General features: G+C 49.2%; 1 protein-coding gene across 5 annotated transcripts in view; it reads left to right on the top strand.

The window, feature by feature from the left end:
* The window catches only part of SLC39A11 (solute carrier family 39 member 11), a 325,005-nt gene that overhangs the window by 2,971 nt on the left and 296,356 nt on the right, over positions 1-25,678 (top strand). For all 5 annotated transcript variants that reach the window (XM_080826002.1, XM_080826001.1, XM_080825999.1 and 2 more), the window contains exons 2-3: positions 533-651; positions 5,297-5,335. In XM_080826002.1, the coding sequence (XP_080682128.1) occupies positions 544-651; positions 5,297-5,335 (147 nt within the window). In that variant the 5' untranslated portion in view covers positions 533-543. The remainder of the gene's footprint in view (positions 1-532; positions 652-5,296; positions 5,336-25,678) is intronic.

Below are 25,678 nucleotides of genomic sequence, written 5' to 3'. Positions count from 1 at the left end.
GTCATGGGGGGAGCTGCCACAGGATCCTTCGTGGGGAGCCATGGAAGGTTTGGTCAGGATTTAGGAGGGAGAGCCTCAAGAGAGAATCCCAGTTGGTTGCCTGTATTCGGAGGAGAGAGAACCAATGCTGGACAAGCGCAGCTAGAGCAGGCAGAATGTGCTGGAAGGCTGTAATCAGACCCTCTTGAGCTCTCTTCCTCCCAGCTAAGTAATCCACATTCTGGGAGCTGCTTCTCTTTGGAACTATGTTCCAAGGTCCTGACCTCTTCCGTGGGCTCCCCTGGCATCTCCCTAAGTACCCCTAGGTCTGTCCTTTTTGGGTTGGATTTCTGACCCCTGGTGGGCCTGGATGAAGAGGCTGGGCCTGTGCCCGGTCGTGGACGCCCTTGAGGGATGGCGTGGCGGAGAGGTGCATCGGACTGACCCAGACGACAGGCCCGCCCAGGTGGAGGGTGTTGGGCTCCCTAGCGCGTGGGGGCGACCCTGCAAGAGCCTGCCAGTGGCTGACCGTCTCCTGCCCCTCTGCACACAGCCGTATCCAGCATGCTGCAAGGCCACAGCTCTGTGCTCCAGGCGCTCCTGGGGACCTTCCTCACCTGGGGGCTGACGGCAGCCGGGGCAGCTCTCGTGTTCGTGTTCTCTAGTGGACAGGTGAGTTGCCTTGCTTCGGGTCTGAGGTTTGGGGGGGAGTTTGAGCAAACTGGAAAACCACAACCGTGGGCGGCTGGTGCACCCCTTCATGCCCCTGGCCACGCCCCCCAGGTGCAGGAGGTGTTTGCTCTCTGTCCTGTCTTCTTCTCCTCCTCTCCCTACCAGGCTAGGAGAGCAGGTGTCTGCTGCTGCTCCCCTCCTGGCGTGAAGGGACTAGGAAGGGTTGTCACGTTATTAGGCCTCCCTTGGCCCCGGTGTGGTTTCTAGCTTCTGGCAAGTCTCCTTCAGGCCTGGCGCAGGTGCTTAGCTCAGTTGTTGGGCTGCCCTGCCCTGTGTCCTTGAGCTGGCCGGGCTGATGGCAGACCCTTGGGAGAAGGAAGGGTACCTATTCCCCTTCTCATTTATCCCATCTTTTCATTCCCTCCCTGACCCCCTTTGGGATAGATACACACAGACTCATCTCCCCATGCTGCTGCAGACTCCCTTCCCACCCCCACCCCTGCACAACTTCTACCCATCCCCCCCAGCACCCGCACTCACCCTTGGACCTGCATGCCTCACGCCTGCATACACCCCCTCACCCCCGCATGCCCCTATATCCTGTCCCTCCTCCTCCCCTACACTTGCCTACGTACCCCACACATACTATATTCCCACCCGTCCACATGCACACCCCAGCCCTCCATATGTCCCCCACCCCGTACATCCCATATAACCTCACGCACCCCCCCACATATCTCACAGCCCCTGCACTCTCCCCTCATCCCCCCCGATGCACGCCACGTACCCACGCCCCCGCACTGCTTCACAACCCCTGCCCCCCCTTCACCTGCCTGAGATGCTTTTCATTTCTCCAGCCCTGACTCCCTCAGGCCATAGGCCTCAAGCATCCGTCCCTCTGTGTCTGGAGGAGGGCAAACTCCTCCGTGCAGCAGGCAGCCTTAGAAACTGCCGGAGTGATAAGCGAGTAAGGGATTTAAGATCCATTTAAACATGCCATGAACCAGATCTGGAAACAAAAACACAGTGACACAGTGTAGGGAGTTGGCAAGCCAGATGCTCTTGTGTTAGAGACCAGTAAGACAGGTATTTGATGTCACGTATGATCCGCCGTCTCCCCACCCCCACCCCACCCCACCACTCTCCTCCGTGGGAGGTCTGGAGCCTGTCAGACGCAGAACTCGGGGCACAACTCTTGGATCCCTGCTTGCTGTTGACAGGTGGTGAAAGCTTTGGAAAGCCGATCCCTCAGTGAGAAACACCCAGGAGGCAGAGGGGAGGGCTCCGGGTCACCTGTCCCTCTTCCTCCTTCACGACAGCCCATGCCAGGTTTTCTGGGGTCCCTTCTTTGTGCCCTTCTAGGGCAGAGCAGCCCATAGTTTTATCTTCCCCAGTTATTTTCACCAAGGCGAGGCCTGAGCCGCCCTGGACTGGGCTGCCCTTGGAGGGCTGGGGAACGGCAGCACTGCGGTGGGTGTGTTGGGCCCCGGCCAGTGCTGGGGGGGCTCTTCTGGAGGGAAGAGGTGCCTTCTCTTCTTCACAGAGGTGCTCCCATCCCCTTTGGAGCCTCAGAGCCCCTAAATTGTCTCGTGTTAGTGTAACCACCGAGATCAGGAGAAGTTGCTGAAAACTGCGTGCGGGTGTTCCCCAAGACCACCACCACGTTTGGTGGCTCCCTAGAAGGGTCCATGCCCCTCAGCTTGTCGTTGTACTCATGGCTGAGATTTAATGCTGGAAGGATGTGAAGTTGCCAAAGCAGGAGAAAGAGACGGGCGGAGTCTGGGGAAATCCGTGCGCAGGCTTCCGATGCTCCCTCCCTCCAGCGAGGGGCTCCCGGCCAGTTCTCCTTCCCCCAGCAACAAAACTGCAGCAGCACGTGCGGGGTGTGTCCACCCAGGGCACCTTCGGGAGCCTCAGTTTCCAAGGATTCTGCCGGGAGCTGGTCACGAAGGTGCTGTAGGCTGGGGTGGGCCACGTTAACCCTTTGTGCACAGGAAGTAGGCGTGAGGCTTGCCGCTGGGAGACAGGAGGCCCGAGACAGGAGCCCACAGAGTTGTACTCTGATGCCCTGAGCAGACCTCTGCTTTCACTCGGCTAAGGGGGGGCTGCAGCAGGGACCCCGTGGGCTAGTAGACATGCGCACTCTGCCCTCCGCGGCTGCTCTCCGAAGTAGCTTCACTCAAAATTGGTTTTTAATTGTAGGAAGCTTGTGAAGAATGGAAAAGCTTAAAGAAAAAAATACAAAAATTTCTTTTTGAATTTATTTTTATTTATTGTCTATTAGTTCCTGAGGTAGAATTTAGGGATTCCTCAGTGGCCCAGAACACCCAGGGCTCGTTACGTCCTGTGCTCTCCTTCATGCCCATCACCTGGTTACCCCACCCCGCAGTGTAGCTCCCCTCCGGCAGCCCTCAGCCTGTGCCCTAGAGTTAGGAGTCTAGGTTTGCCTCCCTCTCAATTTTCATCTTATTTAATTTTTTCCATCCCTTTGCATCCCTTCCCCTATGTTCCTGTTTTGTTTCTTAAATTCCACATATGACTGTAATCATTTGTCTTTCTATGACTGACTTATTTCACTTAGCATTTTACTCTTTAGTTCCACTCATGTTGTTGCAGATGGCAAGATTTCATTCTTTTTGGTGGCTGAGTAATATTCCACAGTGTTTATGATTATAATCACACACACACACACACACACACACACACACACACACACACCCCTCTCACCCCACATCATCTTTATTCCTTCATCTGTCGGTGGACATCTGGGCCCTTTCCGTAGTTTGGCTATTGTGGACATTGCTGCTATAAACAATAAACAGTAAAAAAAAGTTTCTGATTCCACTTCCCAGGGAAAAAAAAAAACAAAAAAACTGAACCTTTTTTGTTCAGATTTGTTCAGTTATATTTGAGTATATGCAAGTTTATGCCTGTTTCTTTACATGATAGGGATCAAATTGTATGTAATGTTTTATAACCAGTTTTCCTCACTTGATATCATAAGCATTCGTCCTACACCACTAAATGGCTTTTTGATGCCTTCGATTATTTTGATCACTTGGGTTACTTACCTGGCTGTGTCATATTCTGTCATAAGGCTCCAGTGTCATTTAGCCATTCCTCAACTATTGGACAATTAGGTTATGTCCTTTTTTCTTGATTTTTTTTTTTTTTTAGAAATACCTTTATGATGAACATAAACCTTTGAGCACGTATCTGATGAGTTTCTTGAAATAAATGTCTAAAAGTGGAATAAAGGCTTTAGTGACATTTAAGAAAGTATAATTTTTCTCCTTTCAGGATCCAGATGAATGAATGCTGGTAGAATGATGTCCCCTGGCGTCTTTATTAGATCTGTCTGGTTTCATTAAATTATTGGGTCGGGCCAACTTTGCTTCTGTCATGGCGTGCCTAGAGAAGAATGTCATTTGTACGGCTGCCTGGCGTCAGACCCTTCCATCGGCCACTCAGAGGTGGGAGAGGGCTGAGCCAGTGGTCCTCACTACCCAGCTTCATTGGGAGGCTCAAAGAGTGGAGCCTTCAACTGCCCAGCCTGCCTGTAACGTGTCCATGTGGCTATAGATGATACCCCTAACTTAGACTATTAAGTTAAATGTTTTTAAATTGAGATATAAAATGCATATAGAAAAGTGCATATTTCACAGCTTGACGATTTTCCCCGGGTTCCTGTGAAACTAGTACTCAGTTCAGGAACTGGAAGAGAAGCGACCCGCCACAGCAGCCTTTCAGGGTCCTTTCCAGTCCCTACCCCCCAACTCTATCTTCCACTGCAAGGACAACCCCTCTTCTGATCTCTGACAGCAGAGATCAGTTTTCTGTGTGTTTCTACTTCGTATAAATGGAGTAGTCATACGGCGTATGGGCTCTTCTGGGTCTGGCTGGTTCCACTCTGTTTAGTTTCCGGTTTGCCCTTGCCCCTGCCTGATGATGGGCCTCATTCATACATCGTGTGTGTTCTCCTTGCCATGTGGCATTCTGTTGTATGAATATGTCCTCGCTGATGGATCCATTCTCCTGTTGGTGGGCATCTGGGTGGTTTCTAGTTTTGGCTCTCCCAAGTACTGCTTGCTGAGAGCTTTTTTGTGCATGTGTTTAGTGAATCCAAGTGTGCATTGCTGTCAGGTGGTGATTTCAGTGCTCAGGAGCGGCCCTGCTGGGTCAGAGGGACACATATGTTCACTGCTAGTGGTTGCTGCCGGTTTGTTTTCCAACGTGGCTGCACCATTTTGGACCCCCAGCTGCAGCATGGGAGAGTTTGGGTTGGCCCGCAGGGTCCCCATGAGCACTTGTCAATTTCCATCTTTCAGGCCAGCTACTTGGCTAAAGGTTTATAGTTATGATTCACGGGAGAGCCAGGTCAAAGGCAGCATATGGGCCAGTGGAAGCCAAGCGTCTCTGAAAAAACACTCTGATGGGCTGTGGGACGGATGGAAGGTTCAAACAATTTTTTTTTTCCCCTTGGTTCTTGGCCCATGTTAATAAAGGCTCTGATCCAGGCCTGCAAACAGGTTGGCAACTCAGGCCTGGGCCCGTCTTTATTCATGTAGCTCTCTGAGGTCTTACGGTTTCCTTTTATCCCCAGAAACATCCCTTAGAATCTGAAACATCTTGTTTATATTTTCAGAGGCGGATCTTGGATGGAAGTCTTGGCTTTGCTGCAGGGGTAAGTAACATGTGGTGGGAGCGATGTAAACAGAGATGTGTTCATTCTGACATTTCTCTGCCAAGGGGGTTTTTCTAGGCTCTCCCCATGTGACCTAGATGCATCTCTGTGGTCTCCAGGCCCCTTCTTATCTCTGCCCCTACTTACTGGCGGGCTTATTGAATGCCCCTGCTTCTGAGACCATACGGGAGGCTTGCTTGCTTGTTAGACAGCTGTCTCAGGACTTGTGAAATAAGATGGTATTCAAGAAGGGCCTTATGAGGTTCTCCTTGGTGCTAATTAAATATTCTTTCTTTCCCTTCCCCTGAACAATCCTTTTGTTACCCACCTCTCCAAACATGTAAAAAAAGGTGGAGAGAGTTCCCTGTAGCCATCATTCAGCTTCAGTCATTACTGACTTGCTAATCTCATTTCTTCTGACTTTCCCCCAACCTTCTTGAAAGGTTGGGATATTCTGTAAAAGCAAATCCAAGACATCATGTAATTTCACCTGTAAATTCAATGCACATCTCTAACTGAATGACTTTACTTTTTTTTTTTTTAACAACATAATCTTCTTGTCATACTTGTCCAAATCAGCAATTCCTCATTGTAACCTAACACCCAGTCCATGTTCAGGTCTCCTCCATTTTTTTTCAAAGGGGTCATTGAAAATTGTTCTGTTAGAATCGGCGTCCGAACAAGATTTTCACGTTGAGTTTTTTGTTATATCTTTTCAGTGTCTTTTCTTCTTGAACAATCCCATGTTTTTCCCCACTCCCATAATTTGTTGGAGAAAATGGGTCATTTATGTCCAAAGAGTATTTCACATTGTGAATTTGGCTGATAGCTCCCTTGGTGGGGGCTGTCTGTCTGGTTCCCCAGCCCCCCGATCTCCTGTGAGCTGGACGTTAGACCCTGGGGTATGGTGACTTCAGAGCTCGTTTTCTAGGCGTGAATGTGTCCTGGCGATACCACGTGTTCCAAGTGTGTCCATCCCACCAGAAGTGATGTAATACGTAGTTTTTTCTTCTGGTTGATTAGGATTTGGTTCCCTTGCCCTGTTTCTATAGTCCGGGAGATCTGGGGTCTCCCGGAGGTCACCTAAGTCAGCAGCCATTGGACTGGGGTCCGTGTACCTTCCGGAGAACACAGAGGCCTTCCGGGTGGAAATCCATTTCCAGGTTCTTGTTATCCACAGGCTGTCTTCCCTAAAACCGGTCTGCCTGAGGATGCCCTGGGGGCTGGTTCCCCTTTCCTGCATTCCCTTACATGTTTGCCCTCCCCCGCTTTACAAAAGAAAGACACACTCTTCCCTTATTACCTTGTCTCTGGGGGGCAAAATCTCCACGTGTAAGGGGGACCCTTGAAATGTTGGTGCTGCTGTGGAACAAGGGAGGCCTCGCATCTCTGATCCTGGGCATAAATCCTCCGGTGGTGCAGGCGTTGTCTGGTCCTTTGGCTGTGGCTCTAATCCAGTTGTTAGCAGAGAGATCCTTAAAAGTAGTTTTCCACGATGGCCCACTCTGGGATTTGGGGCCTGTAATTTGGGTAAAATTCGGAGAGCAAAATGACAGTATTATAACAAAGCATCTATTTTTTCCCATCTTCTTCTTTCTGTGAACACATTTTCTTTTTGCTTCCGTTTAAAAAAGAAAAAGAAGAAAGAAAAGAAAAAGAGAAATAAAGTTGATTCCCAGCTCTGTCAGATTCTAGCGATGGATGACCACTTAATATTTGTCCGTGGAAACACAGATGAATTGGAAAACCAAGGAAAAGGTCCCATCCATGAAAATATGCATTTCCAAGACTATTTTCCTTTTTAATGCTTAATAATTTTAGAACAGTGTATTACATTTTTGTGGTTAGCAATCTGTTCTGTACCACTTATCATTGTAATGGTAACTCAATCCAGGAAACTGTTGCTTAAGCAGTTAGAGCCCTAGGCTCACATGGATTTTCCTAAAAATTAAATTATATTGCAAAGAAGTAGGATAAAGAAATCAATAATAGACTTTCCAGCATAAAATAGAAGTTGCTTTAGGAGGAAATTCTGTGGGGAAATGGAATTTAAACATGAGTCTAGGAGAAAAAGGAGTGATGGAAGTCTTTGGACTTTTGAAGAAGGGCTTGCTTGTGCATTTTTGTGTGTTTAGAATACAGCCTGTGAACAGCTTGGTATGTAACACAAGAACGTATAGCTTCGTTTATACCAGTTTTTCGGTGGATAATGGTGGGAATCAAACCCTCTGCCATTTAGATCCCAGCGGATGCATTTAATTGACCGATCAAGCAGTTTTATTTAAAGAAATCAGTATTTATAGGCCAGAAATTACATCTTTTGCAACTCTTTAAACTCAGGATGAGAATATTTTAAATGTCAATTTTAAAAGGAGTGAGGAGGTACCTAGTCTTTAAAAATTCTCAGAGGGATTACATACATACGGAGTTTGAAGAACTCTGTTCTGTGCTGTCTTTCTGCTTTTGACTAGGCATTTGTGTCTCCTGTTCTAGTTTGAGCTTTTCTTTCTTTTTTTTTTTTTTAAGGTTTTATTTATTTATTTACAGACAGAGAAATCACAAGTAGGCAGAGAGGCAGGCGGGGAGAGAGGGGGAAGCAGACTTCCCACTGAGCAGAGAGCCCGATATGGGGCTCAATTCCAGGACCCTGAGATCATGACTTGAGCCGAAGGCAGAGGCTTTAACCTGCTGAGCCACCCAGGCGCCCTCCTTTTTTTTTTTTTTTTTTAATAAGATTTATGTATTTATTTGAGATAGAGCAAGAGAGAGAGAGCAAGAGAGCACAAGCAGGGGGAGCGGCTGGCGGAGGGAGAACCGGGATCATGACCTGAGCCAAAGGCAGATGCCCAACCGACTGAGCCACCCAGGTGCCCCTCTACTTTGTCCTTTGAGGAGAAAAGCCACTGTAAGATTTGCCCAGCAAAACCCCCAAACCGAACTGAAACAAGAAACAAACAAGCAAAAGCAGAGGACAGTAGTCTTTGGGACATGTCAGAATGACTTCGGGAGCATGAAACAGAAACATTTAAGATGAAATCATCAGGCCGGTGTATTGTGGTCATTTAAGTATGAGGATCCAAAACAAAATAGTTTTACTTCTGATTTTTAATGTAGTTGGTTAAAAAAAAAGAGATTCTAAAAATTACCTGTGTGTGTGTGTGTGCCGCTGCTTCTCCTTCTCCTCCTCCTCCTTCTTAAGAAAATAGCATTTACTTTTCTGAAATTGACCTTGAGCTAGTTCCATAAGAGGAACTCCTAGAGGATCATCAGATACATGGAGCAAAGTAAAAACAAGATGTGGGAGACAGTTGAGGCTCAAACACAGGAACCTTCAGTGGCTTTGGTGACTAGTAGTGAGTTCTCGTAAATGCTTCCCCCAACTAGGGAAAAGGCAGTAAGTAGAGCCTCTCAGAGCCCCGGGGGCCTGAGCCGTAATTGTGGAATAATTTATAGTGAATATGGCCGTTCTGTTAGCTAGGACAGTAGTTCTCTACTGGTTTTACCCCCTCAGGGACATTTGGCATGTTTGGTTGTCAAAACTGATATCTAATGGCTAAGGTCCGGGATGGCCCCCACCACAAAGAACTTTCTGGACCAAAGTGTCGGTGGTGCTATGAAGTCCCCGTCTACAGCATATTGCTGTATCATCTCTAGTCACAGAGTGGAATGTGTAAAAATACAGACGTACTTTAAGTTAGAAGGAGAAGGAGAAGATCATCCTGCCTCTCCCCTCCTTGCTTCCCAGAGGTCACCACTGTTAGCCCTGAGGAGATCCTTGGAGGACTTTTATCACGCACGTACACAGTACCTGGATAAACGTACCATAGTGCTTGGTATCCTTCAACACAGCTCTGGGACGCTTTGAATAAATACCTTGAAAGGGGAAAGCTAGCGGGGCGCCTGGGTGGCTCATTCGGTAAGCGTCTGCCTTCTGCTCAGGTCCTGGGATCGAGCGAGCCCCGCATTGGGCTCCCTGCTAAGCTAGGGCTCTGCTTCTCCCTCTCCGTCTGCCCCTCCCCGTGCTTGTTCATGCTCTCTTTCTCTCTAACAAGTAAATAAAATCTTAAAAAAAAAAAAAAGGGAAAACTAGCCATCAGCCAGTTGCCTGGGATCCATTGTACCTGGCACACTGATGGTCCACATTTTCACGGGAGGCTGTGTATACATTTATGTCTGTGTCGTGTGTCGCTGAAATACGTCTCTGCTGTAATCCTGGAGTGACGCATCTCTACCGTATATAATCATGTGCCGAGAAAGGAGAGTCCTAAGACGAAGGACATGGCATTTTAAACGTGCTTAGCGGGATATTTCACAGGTGGTTTTTTTCTCGTTAGCAGGGCCTTGGAAGCATTAATCACTTCTCCTTAAATGACTCCTCTTAGAATCCATTTGCGGTTTTTTTTTTTTTTTTCCTTTTCCTCCTGACTCCTTAAATTAGTCTTGAAGTCTTTAATAACCATTGTCTTGTTCTTCTCGGTACCCATGTCTTGGTTTTTGCCTGAGGTGTGAACTTCATGGGGAGAAATGTTACCACTGGAGGGGAAAAAAAACGGCAGAAAATGAAACCTAGAGTCTTACAGCATTAAAGCAGGAGAAGGTTTTAGGCGGTTGTAATAGCTAATATTTATCACACCTTTACTTTTTACAAGGTGCTCCGCTGAGCACTTTTCGAAGACCATCTAATTGAATTTTTGTAATGGCTGTGTGAGGCATAGAGCAGGACCGTTATTTACCCCACTTTACAGAGCAGGGGTCAGGCACAGGGAGTGTAAATAAATCATTCTGATCCCGAGATGAGCTCAGTCTGGATTTGAACACACAGTCTGACTCTAGGGCTTCCCCTCGTAAACCACAGTGCCTCCCAGCTGAGGTCCAGTCCCGTTGCCTCCATTTACCAGCAGGAAACAAATCCAGAGAGAGTAAATGACTTATCGAGAATCGAAAATTGCTAGACAGGGGCAGAGTGAGGCCTGGGACTGCCAGCATTGAGCTGTGCGAACTTGGGCAAGCTCCTTAGTTTTCCTGGAGCTCAGCTGACTGCTGAGAACTGACATTGGCCTTGATGGTTCGTGGAGGGCTTCTTGGTCCTACATGGTTGAAGGGGCAGGTTCCAGCTCTTGTTAGCATGTGTCCTTTGCTTGTAAGGTGATTGTGAAGCGTTAGTGGTTAGTAGTAGTTACTAGAGGTTCACCTACTCAACCTGTTCCGTGGCAAATTTAACCATGCCATTGAATATCTTTTTATCTGAGTCACTGTCCCAGAAGATAAATATTTAGATAAATTTGAAGAGGTCAGAACATCCAGGGTCACCGTTTTAATTTTCTTTGCTCTGGTTTCGATGTCTCTTTTTGGCGAGGCTTATATTAACTAGAAATCAGTGTATGTTCTCTCTCAAGGAAGAAACTCTTGTGTGGAATAAATAGGACCAGGAACCTGCAGAAGAGAGAGACAGACTACTAATCAAGAAGCTTACTTGTAGGCACAAAGAGGCAATTTCATATCTATTATTTAATCCCATAGGGAGCCAGGTTCTTACGAAAGACCTGATCTTCTTAAAGAGATTTTGGCTGAGTCTGTTTTTGTGCGGCACATGGTGAATAATATTTTTTCCAAATAACTGGCTCCCTGTTGGAAGTTAATGACATTCTTCAGTGATGGCCTTGGAGTCTGGAGGGATGCCGGTGACCAGCTGTTCTCCATTTCCGTGGAGAAATGGATATGCAGAATGGACCCACATTGTAGCGTGAGGGATTCAGGGAGGAGATTTCAGGTGGATCCACTGGAAAGGTTTATTGTAGAGTAAACAGTAGAGAGAGAAGAGCCGGGTGTGGGGAGCAGACATTGAAGGAGGTCTTAAGAACTCCTAGCTTTCATGTTCTTGGCCCCACAGATCCTGGACTGGTGCCGTCATTGCTTGATACCTTTTCTATGTCTTCCTGCCTGAGAGGTAGGGAGGCCTGATATGTCCTAATGGAGATGTTTTTCAGTGTGAGATCTTTTGGACAACATTGAAACGGGCTGGGCCCCCACCAGTGTAATGCGACGCGGCGTTCAGAGGATCATGCAGACGGGCTCCTGCCAGGAGCATTGCTCTCTGTTTCTCTGAGCCATGACTTTCCTCTTTATGAGGCCGAGAGGAATGGAGGGCCCCAGGATGACCCCCTGGCGATGTCAACCATGCCTGGACCTAGAGCAGACCCTGTCCCAGCATAACTTTGATTGGACAAACTACTTGGGAAGTATCAAGGCCTTTCTCCAAAGTGGAGCTCCTTTCTTAAATGTGCTTTCTCAAGATTTGGGGAACTGCGGAGCGCCAGGGCCTCCTCAATCCAGTTCTCTGCAGGTTGTCTTGTTTTGCACGGAGATGCCATGACCGGGGAGGTGGTGCTGGTTTGTTTGAGGGCTAAGATTGCCCTTGAGGTTGGTGCTCAGCCAAGAAGTGAGGAGGAATACAGGGTTGGTTTGACTGGAGTGGGAGCTACCTGGCCTGGGGTCTCACTTGACCAGCTACACGTAGCATGGTGTGTGGAGAAAACATGGGGAAGACTCTTCTCCAACCAGGACTCTTCCCAGCCTCCCTCCACGTTCTTGGCACGGTTGGTAAGGGCATCTGCCATTTTTGCCACCCCAGATTCTTGTATAGCGATGCTCCTAGACACGGGTGCTCATGCTCCTGGTCCAGGGGTTGGGGCCCTGAAGGTTTGTATGACAGAGCATTTTATTATTTTTATTATTATTATTATTTTTTTTTAGAGAGGGAGGTGGGTAGGAAGCAGCAGAGGGAGAGGGAGAGAGAATCTTAAGTAGTCTCTGTGCCCTGCGTGGAGCCCGATGTAGGGCTCGATCTCATGACCCTGAGATTATGACCTGAGCCTAAATCAAGAGTCGGACGCTTCACTGAATGAGCTTCCCAGGTGTTCTGCAAAACATTCTATTTTTAAAGGACTCAGATGGCTAGTTTACAATGGGAAAACTTATATGTCTCCACTGAGAGTTTTTTTTTTTTTTTTAAGATTTTATTTATTTATTTGACAGAGAGATCATAAATAGGCAGAGATGCAGGCAGAGAGAGAGGGGTAAGATGCCTCCTGCTGAGCAGAGAGCCCGATGTGGGGCTCGATCCCGGGACCCTGAGATCATGACCTGAGCCAAAGGCAGAGGCTTAACCCACTGAGCCACCCAGGTGCTCTTCCGCTGAGTGTTTTTAAACCTTGCCATGCACGGGCAGGAGATGCCAGATACACCACAGGGGACAGGACTGCCTTGTGACTTGGTGCTCCTGGACCCCAAACAGAAGTGCTTCTTCTGGGCACAAGGGCAATGTGGTGGCAGCTCTGTCCCCGGGCCCTTCCCTTTTCTGGTGCAACATATGCCTACAGGATGAAGGCCTTCCTTCCCAGCGGCTCCTGACCTTGACTTGACATTGGGAAGAAAGCCAAGTCCTGCTGCAGGAAGAGGGGTGGCCAGCTGAGGGAGGAAGAGAGGAGAAAGGGGAGAAAAAAGCCCTCAGGAAGGACACGGACCATCACTGTTACTAGTATCGTGCTTTTTCTTTTCAATTTCATGCTTCAGATTTCCAGTGTCATTTTACATAGTGTGGGGGAGGCAGTGATATGCATTACCTTCTGTCTACAGTGATGGAAAGTAACAGCACAGCGTTTGGGTGAAGGAGTGTATTGTCTCCTCTGCTAAGGAGCTGGCCTGAGGCCCGTCCAGAGGCCCCTGAATGGTTGCTTGGATTCCCCAGCTTCCCCGCCTTCCCCTGTGCATCCTCAGGTGCCAAGAGAGTGCTCTTGGCCTGGGAACTCCTGTGCCCCCCTTGTCCCCTCTGCTGTTCCCAGCAGACCTGGGCCTACTCTGCAGATCTGCCCAGGCCTTCTCCTTGGGGAACACCTGTTCCCCTTTGTCTGGGGCAACCTTCCCTGTTCCCATGAAGGGGGAAGTGAGAGTGTATGTAAAAGAGCAGATTAAAAAGGGCTTTGAGGGGCGCCTGGGTGGCTCAGTGGGTTAAAGCTGCTGCCTTCTGCTCAGGTCATGATCCCAGGGTCCTGGCATTGAGTCCCGCATCGGGCTCTCTGCTCAGCAGGGAGACTGCTTCCTCTCCCTCTCTCTTTGCCTGTCTCTCTGCTTACTTGTGATCAAATAAATGTCAAATAAATATGTCAAATATGTCATATAAATATGTCAAATAAAGATGTCAAATAAATAAATAAAATCTTTAAAAAAAAAGGGCTTTGAGATTTAGTGTCAGAAGTCAGATGTGAGGGCCCCAAAGTATCAGTGCTCCCTGGAGGAGGCAGTGCTCCCTGGAGGAGCAGGTAAAATGTATAATAGGTATTCCTTTAAAATGGTTTCTCATTTTCCTTTCCTTCCTTCCTTCCCTCCCTCCCTCCCTCCCTTCCATCCGTCCGTCCTTCCTCCCTTCCGCGTTGATAGAGGATCTCTTATGTTCCAGGCACCGGCCAAGTACTGAGGGTTTGAAGGAGTGCTGGGAGACGGCGTGTGTCTTTAAGGAAGTTACGATCCAGTGGAGAGGTGGGCGCACTGCCTGTTTTTCTACGTAGAGATTTATGGGAACCCAGGCATGCTTGTTTGTTCACATTGTCTGTGGTGGCTTGTGCATTGTAACAGCAGAGTGAGGAACCACATCAGGGCTATATTGCCTGCAAGGCCTACAGTACTTACTATGTGTCCCTTTACAGAAGTTTGCCGACCCCCGGTTTAGTGTTGATCATGGGGTTTTCTGAGGCCTGGTTGCAGCGCCAGCAGCCCGAGCAGGTGTCCACAGCTCTGTGCCGTGCAGGGCCTGGGCTGGTGATCTCAGAACATTCCTGGAATGTCTGGTGTTCCTTAGCAGGTGATTTCCTGGGGGAACTGGGTTTTGTCGGAGTCGGGGGGAGCGGGGCAGGGGTAGTCCTCCCCAAGGGGGTCTGGCCTTGACTCTTGAAATCGATGCCACTGTTGCCCCTTCGCTGGGATGGGCCTTTGAAGAATTCAGGGGGCGGCTGTGCAGGGAAGCGCGGGGAGTGATGTGGGCCCATCTCCTTGTCACATAAGGCACACTGTGTCAAGACAGATGGCCAAGGACAAAAGTGTGCAATTTGAGATTGTGAGCTAAAACGAGGTTTCCCAGCTCTAGTCAGCCTCAAGCTGGCAACTGTCCTCAGCATCCGTGGTCTAGCAGAGTGAGCTAACTTGGCCTTACGTGCTGGGCAGTTCAGTTCCAAGGAGTTCTCGCTTTGGCTTTGGAGAAACTCCCTTCGTTCTGATGCAGTGGCTCCCCTTGGGCAGCATGATAGAAGCATCTGGAAAAATTTTAAAAGCCCAGTGCCCCAGACACACCCTGGATGAATAATATATCCGAATCTCTGGGGCTGGGCTGAGGCTTCAGTAGTTTCTCGAGCTTATTGGGGATTGCTTGTGCAGCCTGCCCCGAGGGGCCCTGTTCTAATGGGGACCACTGTGTAATGAAGGGTGGGCTGGTGTTTGGAAGCAGCAGACCCCCTTTAGAGGTTCCAAGTAGCTATGGGGCTAAGAGTCCAGCGGAGCCCATGTGTGGGGCTGGGGCCCTGGTTAGAGGGGGCACTGGGTGTAGGGGATGGAGGCCTTGGAACCCAGATCGGGGAGCCCGGTGGGGGAGGGCTGCTCCCTCTGGTCCCCAGCTGCAAGCTGTCTGCCGCGGGCTGCTGTGGTGGTCCGGCCCCTGCTTGGCTGTCGTCTCGGCTCCCAAGGCTGGTTGGTTTTGATACCTGGGTTGGGAGGGAACAGGTGTCCTCGGAGCTACGTTTCCCAGTAGGTCAGGTGACACTGCCAGCTGCCAGCTGGGAACTCGGGCTCTTCCTCCAGGCTCCTTGGCACGTGCAAAGGAAAGATGCAGGGCTGGATCTTTGCTGCTTGGAGAACTTGAGCGTGATGCACAGTCCTCATTAGATCGCACGCTGTGTCTGAAAAATCTCGGTACTGGCAGGGCCTTCTGGGAGTCAGCTCAGGCAACCCCGTGCCGTCAGACAGGGCAATGTTTCATCAAATCCAGACAGCTGGTGGGAGTGTAGCTTGTTCCCTAAGACTTTTATGAAGCAAGTTCCACTTTTTTTTTTTTTTTTCGGTAACCTAATTGAATGTTTAGCTAGCTTGTTAGAAACTTATCCGACCTAAATGTCTTCTGCTGCAATTTAAATAAGAGAAAGTCACCGACATCGTTTTTCATAGACATCCTAGTACAAATCACATTACAAAGCATTTGCTGAGGGTCAGCTCTTTTGCAAGATACTCCCAGTACAAGGGATCAAAGTTAATATTGGTTAAGTCTTGTCCTTTAGCCTTTGCCTGCCAAGACCAAATCCTGACAGCTGTTATTAACACAAGTGCTTTGTGGAAAGCCTGCCATGGGATGGCTCATGATTGCTTTTCGGGGCTTGCTTGCAAGAGGGGAGAAGAGCCAGTCATCAGAGTGTTGAGAAGGGCCTGTGCAGTTTTAGAGATGGCCCAGGCACGTGTTTTGTTTGCAGAATAACCATTAATTTTCTTCCTTCCTTGGGGAGTGGCTGCTTGGAAGGTGGGAGCAGGGAGAGGATTGTCTTCAGGCCAATCCGTCCACCAGTTAGCGAGCGGCTACTGTACGGAAGACATTGTGGGGGTATGGAAAGAAGCACGATGCAGTCCCTCCCCTCGAGAGGCGGTTGGCTGGGTTCCTATCACCGTGAGAAGAGACAGCATGTGGTTTGCGAAGGTCACGTGCACAAGGTGATGGGAAGCCTAGGGCAGGGAGGTGACTTCTAGTTGGGGAATGAGGGAGGACTTCTTCAGGGATGAAACTCAGGTTGAAATAAATAGGCAGAGCTTGGGGATGGGAACAGAGCAGGAGAAGGAAATGAATTCTGGGCAGAAAGAACAACGTATTGGAAGCACAGCCGTGGAAAACATAGGACAGTTGAAGGCATGGCGATTGCTTTGGTTGGAAGGTGATGGCTGGAACGTAGGTTGGGGCTGCAGGGAAGGGAGTCTGTGCTCTGTTCTCTATTTTTTTTTTTTTATTAAGAATTTATTTATTTACCTGAGAGAGAGAGAGAGCACAAGCAGGGGGAGCAGCAGAGGGAGAGGGAGAAGCAGGCTCCCCGCTGAGCAGGGAGCCCGACATGGGGTTCCATTCGAGGACTGCCGGGATCATGAGTGGAGCCAAAGGCAAATGCTCTACCAATGCAGGTGCCCCTGAGCTCTGTTGTCTCGATTGGTGGGGAGACCCTAGAGGTTTTTGAGAGGGTGAGGGGACCAGAGTTGTACTTTCAGGAAGTACGGTCTGATGGTAGCAGAGAGCACAGCCGCAGGGCGTGTGCAGGGAGAGGCCATCGTGGAGAGGCAGATCACAGGCAGATCACATTACTTTAGGTGATGCCTGGACGGACCCCTTAGCACCTTCAGTCAGACAGAGGCAGGGAAGTTAGGAAAGAAGAGGGCAAAGGCTCGTTCACTGGAGAACTGAGAGGACCCAGCAGCCCTCTGATTGCACGGGCAGCTGGAGAGGCTCAGGCCCATCACAGCTGCTGTGCTCCTGGGGCTTCTTCCCCTGGGGCTGTTGGAGAGTTTGCTCTCACCTTCTGGCTTATGGATTGAGTGAGGGGATCTCTGCCAGAAACAGGGAACTGGAGTTTACATTGGGCCTTTCTCATCTGAGTGGGTTTGTACCTTGGAATCTGTGTGGCAGGGTGGTCTCCAAGGCAACCAGACACCTACAGCTAGTCATACTGATGGTGATGCTTCCTTCTGCTCACTCTGCTTTTGACTGAGAGTCACTGAGACCCCGCACATGGTGTCTCCAGCAGGAAAGACTCTTCCCGAGCAGGAGAGATTCAGAGACCATGCTGGAGTCCCCAGGGATCTAGGCTCCTTTTTCCACCCAGTGCTTTGCCCCACGGGGAGACCTTTGTCTTTCTGGCCCAAGGTAGCTGCTGGAGCTCAGGTCATCACATCTGCCCTCCAGATGGTAGGTGGGAGGGAGATTCCCTGTAAGTCTTGCCTGACAGCTCCCCATGCAGCTCATCAGCCAGAACTTATTAGAAGCCTCCATCCCGCTGCCAGGAAGGCTAGGATACCTGGTCTTTCAGCTGTGCTGCAGTGTGCCCCGCTGGGCGGTGGGATTCTGTTCCTGAAGGTGGGGGGAGAATGGGAACTGGAGCAGGCAATTAGCACTCTTGGCTGTACAGCCCATTGTGGAGAGAACTTTGAGCCCTAATGCTGTTATCGATTTACCTTCCCTGTGTACATGTCGTATATGTTGTTCTTTTAAATGACCTGTGTTATTTTGTTCTTTAACCAGTTCCCTTCAGCGTGAAGGAGTAAAACATGAACTTGGCAAGAAATTCAAATGGTACAAAGGGTCTGCAGTAAAAAATAAATCCCTCCATCTCTGTTTTCCGCCAGGGCTTTAGAGGCCTTGAATGATGGAAAGTCTAGTTTGATATGGCTTAGGACGAAAACAAATGTACTGGCCCATGCATTTAAAATACCAGGGATAGGGGCGCCTGGGTGGCTCAGTGGGTTAAAGCCTCTGCCTTTGGCTTGGGTCATGATCCCAGGGTCCTAGGATTGAGCCCCGTATTGGGCTCTCTGCTCAGTGGAGAACCTGCTTCCCTTCCTCTCTCTCTGCCTGCCTCTCTGCCTACTTGTGATTTCTGTCTGTCAAATAAATAAGTAAAATCTTAAAAAAAAAAAAAAAAAAACCAGGCATAGAACTGGCCGCAGATAATCCTTCTAGACCCTGTAGATACGAAGATGTCACTGGGGCCTGGGTTTCTCTGTTTCCTGGCCTCCTCCTTCCTTGTGTGGCTCTGCTTTTGGATACTCAGTCAACATCCCCTCGGTCTCACCTCCTCGTGGGGAGGAGGAGTCTTCCTTCCCCAGCTTAAACAGCCTTGGAATTAACTTTCCTCGGCAGGGAGTCACTTGGGTTGTGTGCTTATTCCTGGACACGAATCCCATTGCCATGGGCATGTGCCATATTGATTGACCAGGCCTGGGCCACCTGCCCACATCGACTGCCCACGTCCTCTTCCTGATGAAAAGCAAAGACTAAAAATGTTGAATAATGGGGCAGGGGGAGAGATGTTTTCTCTGAAACAAAACTGAGATGCTGTTGCCAAAGTCAGTGTAATGGAGGTTGGGGTGGTCCACACACAGCAAAGGGGCCCACGTGCTTCAAGATAGAGCAGACATCCCCACACTCCTTGAGCCACTTAGGAACCACCCCAAAACATAGTGACTTACGTCAACAACGGTCTGTTATTTCTTACGCGTCTGGGTTGGCGGGGCTCAGCTGGGTGGTTCGTCTGGTCTTGCGTCGGTCCCTCACAAGATGGGCCGTCTGGCAGCACAGCTAGGCGGAGGCTGGAGGAGGTCTTCCCTCACAGTTGTGGGCACCTGGTGCTACCTGTCCTCTGGGTTTCCGTCCCACGTGGTGCCTCATGGGTGAGTAAGTGCAGGTGGAAGCCGGAAGGCCTTGGAGACCTAGACTCAGGAGCTTACACGAAATCTCTCATCATGTTTGACTGTCCAGAGCAGGTTGCAAGGCCCACCCAGGTTCGAAGGTTCTCGGTGGTAAGAGCCTGAACAATATCATGGCTGCTCCGGCCTCTACCGCCTCCCATGCATGCAGAGGTGATGCCCGCTGATCGTCTACCCTCCCGGGGTCAACCAGAATTCCTCTTCTGTGGTTGGGCGCCTTCTTGTTGCCGTTTCTGGAAGTCCCTGGCCCCCCGACGCTGGGTCTCCCTCTGTCCTGTTTTCTCCGTCCTGCGCCTCAGCCTCTCTTTGGGCCTTGCGCCCACTGGCTGAGAGGAAAGTCTCTTTCTTAGGTTTTCATCCCGTTTGCTAACAGACACCCAGGGAAGACATCCGAGGACCCAGGGACACTGAATTCGTGCTCCGTGGGCGGCAGAGAAACAGAACCTTCCTGGGCTCTGTCCTGGGTGTGTTCCGGTCTCCCGAGAGGAAGGTGTGTGGGCTGACTTCTCAGGACACTGTTCCAGAAGCAGGAATTAGGTGAGGCGACTTTCTGCGGCTAACAGTACTGTGATCTCCCTGGAAGCTTGTCTCGGGGACACGTGACCTTCTGAGAGCGGGTGTGTCCACACTGTGGGCTTGGGAGGGCCTGGGAGAAACACCAGTTCTTACCTTCCAAGCTTCAGCCTTGCTTGGTTTCCTTAACCTGTGTGACTTTGATTTTTTTTTTTTAAGGGTCAAAAAATTCCCTTTTAAATTCAGGCACCCATCTTACTCCGTCGTTGCAGGGGAGTGTCTGCCTCATTTTAGTAACATTTTAAGGATATAAAGAGCACATTGCTGAAGGCAGTGTGGTGGGAGAAGGTCCATCCTCGTGTTTCTCTGGTGGGAGCGTGGGCAGAACAGCTGAACGGTACTGGACTATGGATTTATGCCTCTCCTTGTCCCCCATGGGGAGGGGTGAGTAGTGGAGACCAGAGAAGCTATGATCAGAGGCTGAGGGTCCTCACTGCTGCCTTCTCCCAGGGCTGGAGAGGTGTGTCAGCCTCAGGCTTTCCCTCCCCGATGCTTCCTACCCCAAGGAATGGGACCCCAGGAGCACGTATGTAATACCTCTGCTTTCCTAGGTGAGAGGAGCCCTCTCTGGGCAGCGGAGGCCAGGGCTCAGAGCTCCAATCCTGTGCACTTATAGAGAGCGCTGGGCTCAGAATTCGAGGTGGGAGCCCTGGGTTGCATTTCTGGCCGACCTGTTTACAGTCCCAGTGATCAGCAATCCCAGTGATGAGCAGCAAGTCCTATAACCTCCAGGCCTCTCCCGGCTCCACCGAGACTAAAATCCTTCCCCTCCTACCTTGTGCACGGAGTGGAAGGAAAAATGAGGGCATGATTGCTTACTGCCCCTGTGCCCTCCAGAGTGAAGCGAGAACAAAATACCAGGGAGACAGACGCCTTAATAGCTTGCTAGTGGACACTGATCTTTGCTGTCATGGTGCCCTGGCTTTTAATCCCACATTTGATTTTGGCTCAGGGCCACGATAAGCTGTTTCTGCAGACTTCGCCAAACCGCAATTGGAATAGAACCATCAGGCCGGATGGAGAGCGAGCTCCGCGAGACAGTGCATTTGACAAGCCAGAGAAGGGAAGCAAGGCTTCCCCCTTAACCTTGCACAGATTTCTTTTTTCTTTTCTTTCTTTCTTTCTTTTCTTTTCTTTTTTTTTTTTTTTGGTAACGTTTCTTTGGAAACCTCTTCGTTTCTGAAGCCCTGGTCTTCTGTAAGAAATTAACCACAACAGCCCTGGGGCTGAGTGAGTTCCTTGTTCTTAGAGGGGTGGGGTGGGGGGAAAAAAAAACCCTATCTGTTAAAATGCATAAGCAAGGGGAAAATAGATTAGTATTGTATTTAAGGCAGGAGGAAGGGACAAAGAATCATTGCCTGTGCATCGGCTCTAAGTAGATTACCTATCTGAATTTGCAGAACACTCTGTAATTATGCATGAAGAGATCTGTGGGGTGGGGTTTGTCCATGAGCTGACTGCAGGGAACACTTATCTTATGGGCTCCTGAGTCCTAAATATTATTATGTGACAGTGGTTTATTGCTTCATATTTTTCAAAGCTTTTTCCTATCCATTACCTCATCTGACCCTCATAATAACCCAGGCTCTGTAGGCTTTCTTTTTTGCACATAATAGATGAAGGGAGTGCTACCTTCCATGCTGGACTTCATTGTGTGATCTGTCCATGGGATGCGTGGGGCAGCGCGGAAAAGAAGGGAGCCTCAGTCCCCCCGAGGCACCCCCCCACAAGGTGTGCCCAGTGCTGAGGATACACAGTAAACAAAGCAACCCCAGGTTCCTGCTCTCGTGGGACTGCTGTTCTAGCAGAGAGTTACAACATGAAGTCTAGAACGGTGGATGGATGGATGGATGGATGGATGGGTAGATGGATGGATGGATGGATGGATGGGTGGGTGGACGGGCAGATGGATGGATGGATGGGTGGGTGGGTGGGCAGGTGGATGGATGGATGGATGGATGGATGGATGGGTGGATGGGCGGGCAGGTGGATGGATGGATGGATGGATGGATGGATGGATGGTGAGTGGGCGTTTGGGCAGGCGGATGGATGGATGGATGGGTGGGTGGGTGGGCGGGCGGATGGATGGATGGATGGGTGGATGGACAGAAGGGGAAGAATGGGTCCTATCCACCCACCCACCCCTCCTTCCTTTGAGAGCCTACTGTGCCTAAATATTTCATATTCCCTTGCTCTGTTTCATGAATCATTGTTGAGCACCCACAGTGGGACCTCATCTTATGCAGCCCCTGGAGAGGGTGAGCCCCTCCCTGTTGGAGAGAGCCAGCATCCTGCTGGTTTGGAATAGAAGCGCCTATGGTCCTGGGTAGGTTGAGTTGGGAGGTAGATCGTTGCTAACGGGTCAAGGGAGAACTTAACCTCTCATTTGTTTGAACTCAGTTTTGTCATGATGGACGTCATTTCCCAAGTCCTGTGGGTTTGCCTGCTCTTTCTCTCTGGGAGCCTGATCCCTTCCACATCCTTGTCATTGAGAACTTTGCTCCGTAATGGATTGAGCATCTCATATTCCCTGTCTTCATCTACTTGCCCCTATCTGAGATGGGATTTCCCTGACAAGCCTCTGCAGCTCTCTCTTATTCTCTCTAGGACTTCTCCCCAGACCCTGACTGCTTGTTCATTTCTCTTCTCTGATTCCCAAACTGGAAGCACCTGGAAGGCAGGGGCTGTCTTTTTTACCACTGGGACTTGGTCCCTAGTACAGGAACTCCAACATAGTTTGCCCTCAAAAATATTTTTCATATAAGCATTGAATGAGCTGGTGAGTGCATTAGAGGTTTTCCTTGGGGGGGTTGGCTGCCCTTAGACCCAGCCCAAGTTCTCTAGACCATCTGTGTGCCCTGATGGACAGCCCTGGAACACCAGGATGAAATCTCAAAATAGGCGATGAGAAATCCTCTGAGTCTATAAGGAAATCCATCTTCCCGATTCTTCCAATGAAGGAAGGGATTAATTGAATGTAAACTCATTACATCTCTGAAGCACTTTGAAAATTTCCCCATGATTTAATTACAATGAACTTCTCAGGATGTAGCCATGCCAGGAAATGTCTCAAACTGTCATTGGCTTGGGGTGAGCCAAGGGCAGGGGGCGTTGGGCACTGCGGGGTGGAGCCTTTTCTCTAGAGGGCCTGTGCTTTGGTGTTACAATGGGCTCTGGAGTCACCTTGCTTGGGTTTGAGCCTGGTTTCTCTCCTCACTCGTTGTGGGAGCCTAGACTTCGTAAGCCTCAGCGTCCTTGTCTGCCAAACAGTACTGTCTCCTCTATAGGGTTGTCGTGTCCATGAAACGAGTCAAAATACCTTAAGTCAAAATGCCTTAGTGCAGTGATCAGCACGTAGTAAATGCCCAGTACATTTTGACTACTGTTATGCCCTGTCAAGGGTTGTGCGTGGAGGACACACGTGGAATTTGGAATTGACCTAGGTGAGAAACATGGGCATTATGGTTTGGAGCAGCTTTCCTTCAGTATTGTGGCCCCCTTACTACTGAGCATCCTTTGCCCCCCTATAGCTGATTATCTTCCCTACACAGACTCGTCCCACCTTCTCAGCCGCGCCATCTTGGATGCTTGGATACATTTGGATCTTGGACGAATTTCTTTGTTCATGTATAACTTAAAAATAACAGGATCACACCATACATAACGTTTAAAAACGCGTTCTTTTAATTTGGTATTTCCCACATGTTTTCTTGTTATCTTGGTGCTTTTAAGGTTCCCCTCCCAAGAACTGGCCATATCTGTTTTCATTTTTATCCAGGTATAATTGAAATGCGCTTAACTGCTCGCACCACCGGGATATTTTTAGCTGATGACTTGTTGCTCATTTAAATTGGACTTGAGCTTTTGAATTGTTTTCTTTTCTCAGGGCCATCAATGCACACATCTAGAAAGAACAAATGTTAATAGAAGGCTTATAAAGAAAAAAAAAAAAAACCACAACACTCTCCCCCGTGCCTCTCACAGCCCTGTCTCTTTCCCAAAAGTAGCCACTTCTGTCTGTTTCTTGAGAAATTTTCCCCCATATTTCTAAAGGAATCTATTTCACAATTTTCTGATTTGGAAACCAGTATCCTTAAGTTCTGGTCAGCGTTATCTTTAGGTTTCTTCAGTAGTTCCCCCCACTTGACCTCCACCCTCTCTCTCTCAGTTAATCTTATTAGTGAGCGATTGGGCTTCCTGAATGAACCTCTCATTTTCCTCTCTTCTTTATTTTATGATCACTCTGCTATTTTGTTCTGCTTGGTGGGAAGTTTCATTGACTTCAACTCCACAGAAAGAGCAAAAGTGTCTTCTTTTTTTTTTTTTTAATGTTTTCATAGTTTCAGTTTCTAGAAACTTCTTATTCTTCCTATTTCTTCCCTCCCTTCACCCTGTCCTTGTCCATGGGTCTTTTTTTTTTTTCATGAATTTGATATAAATGATAGATTTTTCTCTTTATAAATGTTGCTTCCCTGAGTTTTCTGAGGTCTCCCTAAGAGCCGCCTTTCTTCCTCTTTGGTTCCTGACTCTGCTGCAGTAGCAGTGGGGACATGCATTTATTTTATTATTATTTTTTAAAAAAAAATTTTATTTATTGATTTGACGGAGAGGGAGAGATCACAAGTAGGCAGAGAAGCAGGTAGAGAGGGGAAGGGGAAGCAGGCTCCCTGCTGAGCAGAGAGCCCGATGCGGGGCTCGATTCCGGGACCCTGAGACCATGACCTAAGTTGAAGGCACAGGCTTAACACACTGAGCCACCCAGGTGCCCCTATTTTATTATTATTTTTTAAGACTATTTATTTTTTAAGACTATTATTTGAGAGAGAGCACAAGCAAGGGGAGGGGCTGAGGGAGGGAGAGGGCAGAGGGAGAAGCAGATTCGCCACGGACAGATGCTGACTAGAAGGAAGATACTTAAATGCCTGAGCCACCCAGGTGCCCCACAGGGACATGCATTTATTTATTATTTTTTTTTTTTACAAAGATTTTATTTATTTATTTGACAGACAGAGATCACAAGTAGGCAGAGAGGCAGGCAGAGAGAGAGGAGGAAGCGGGCTCCCTGCTGAGCAGAGAGCCCGATGCGGGGCTCGATCCCAGGACGCTGGGATCATGACCTGAGCTGAAAGCAGAGGCTTTAACCCACTGAGCCACCCAGGCGCCCCGGGGGACATGCATTTAAAGACAGTTTCCAGGGGACACCTGGCTGGCTCAGTCTGTACAGCATGTGACTCTTGATCTCAGGGTCGTGAGTTGGAGCCCCATGTTGGGCATAGAGCTTCCTTAAAAAAAAAAAAAAAAAAAAGTAGGTCAACCTGGGTGGCTCAGTCGGTTAAGTGTTTGCCTTTGGCTCAGGTCACGATCCTGGGGTCCTGGGATTGAGCCCCACATCGGGCTCCCTGCTCAGCGGGACTCTGCTTCTCCGTCCCGCTCTGCCTACTGCTCCCCCTGCTTGTGCGCTCTCCCTCTCTCACTGTCAAATAAATAAATAAAATATTAAAAAAAAAATAAACCAGTTTCCAGCTGGGTAAAGAAGCGGTGCCTTGCCATAGTACCAGCCAGCATTCCAAGCCACGTATGTGGGTTAGCTCACTTCATCCTCACGACAACTGGATGAGCTAGGGGCTGCCCTTCAGTTTTGCAGGTAATAAAACAGAGCTTACGGAGGGGACGGATCTGCCCAGGCACTGCTGGAATTTGTCTGAAGTCTGTCTGATTCTGGAGTCTGTGCCCTAAGCCCAGTGATACACATTTCTCTGATTCTTTTTTTTTAATTATTTTATTTTTTTTTCAGTGTTCCAAAATTCATTGTTTAGGCACCACACCCAGTGCTCCGTGCAATACGTGCCCTCCTTAATACCCACCACCAGGCTCGCCCAACCCCCCACCCCCTCATTTCTTTGATTCTTGATTACAGGTGAGGTTTAACATCTTATTAGTTCTTTAGTAGCCTTGGGCATGTCTTTGGTGATGAGCTGATTATTTATATCCTGTGCCTAGTTTATGTCTCTAAATTATTATTTGCAGCAGAGGCTTCCGAAATCAGTCTTGAGTTTCTCCCTGTCCCTCACCCTACGCCAGTCCCCTCTGCACCTGCCACCTGTTCGCGGCTTTCCCCCGCCCTCACTGCAGCAGCTGCCACCCCAGCCCAAGGCAGCAGATGGCCCTGTGGCCTCCTCACCGTCTCCTCGCCTGGGATGTCGACTGTTCCTTCCTCTGCAGCTCCCTAGCTGACCATCTGATGGGCTGCTCAGACTTGACAAGTTCAAGCCA

This window comes from Martes martes, assembly GCF_963455335.1.
Source record: "Martes martes genome assembly, chromosome: 16".
In the NCBI taxonomy this organism is placed as follows: Eukaryota; Metazoa; Chordata; class Mammalia; order Carnivora; family Mustelidae; genus Martes; species Martes martes.
The sequence above is the reverse complement of the archived record's forward strand: the minus strand, read 5'-3'. Positions and strand labels throughout refer to the sequence as shown.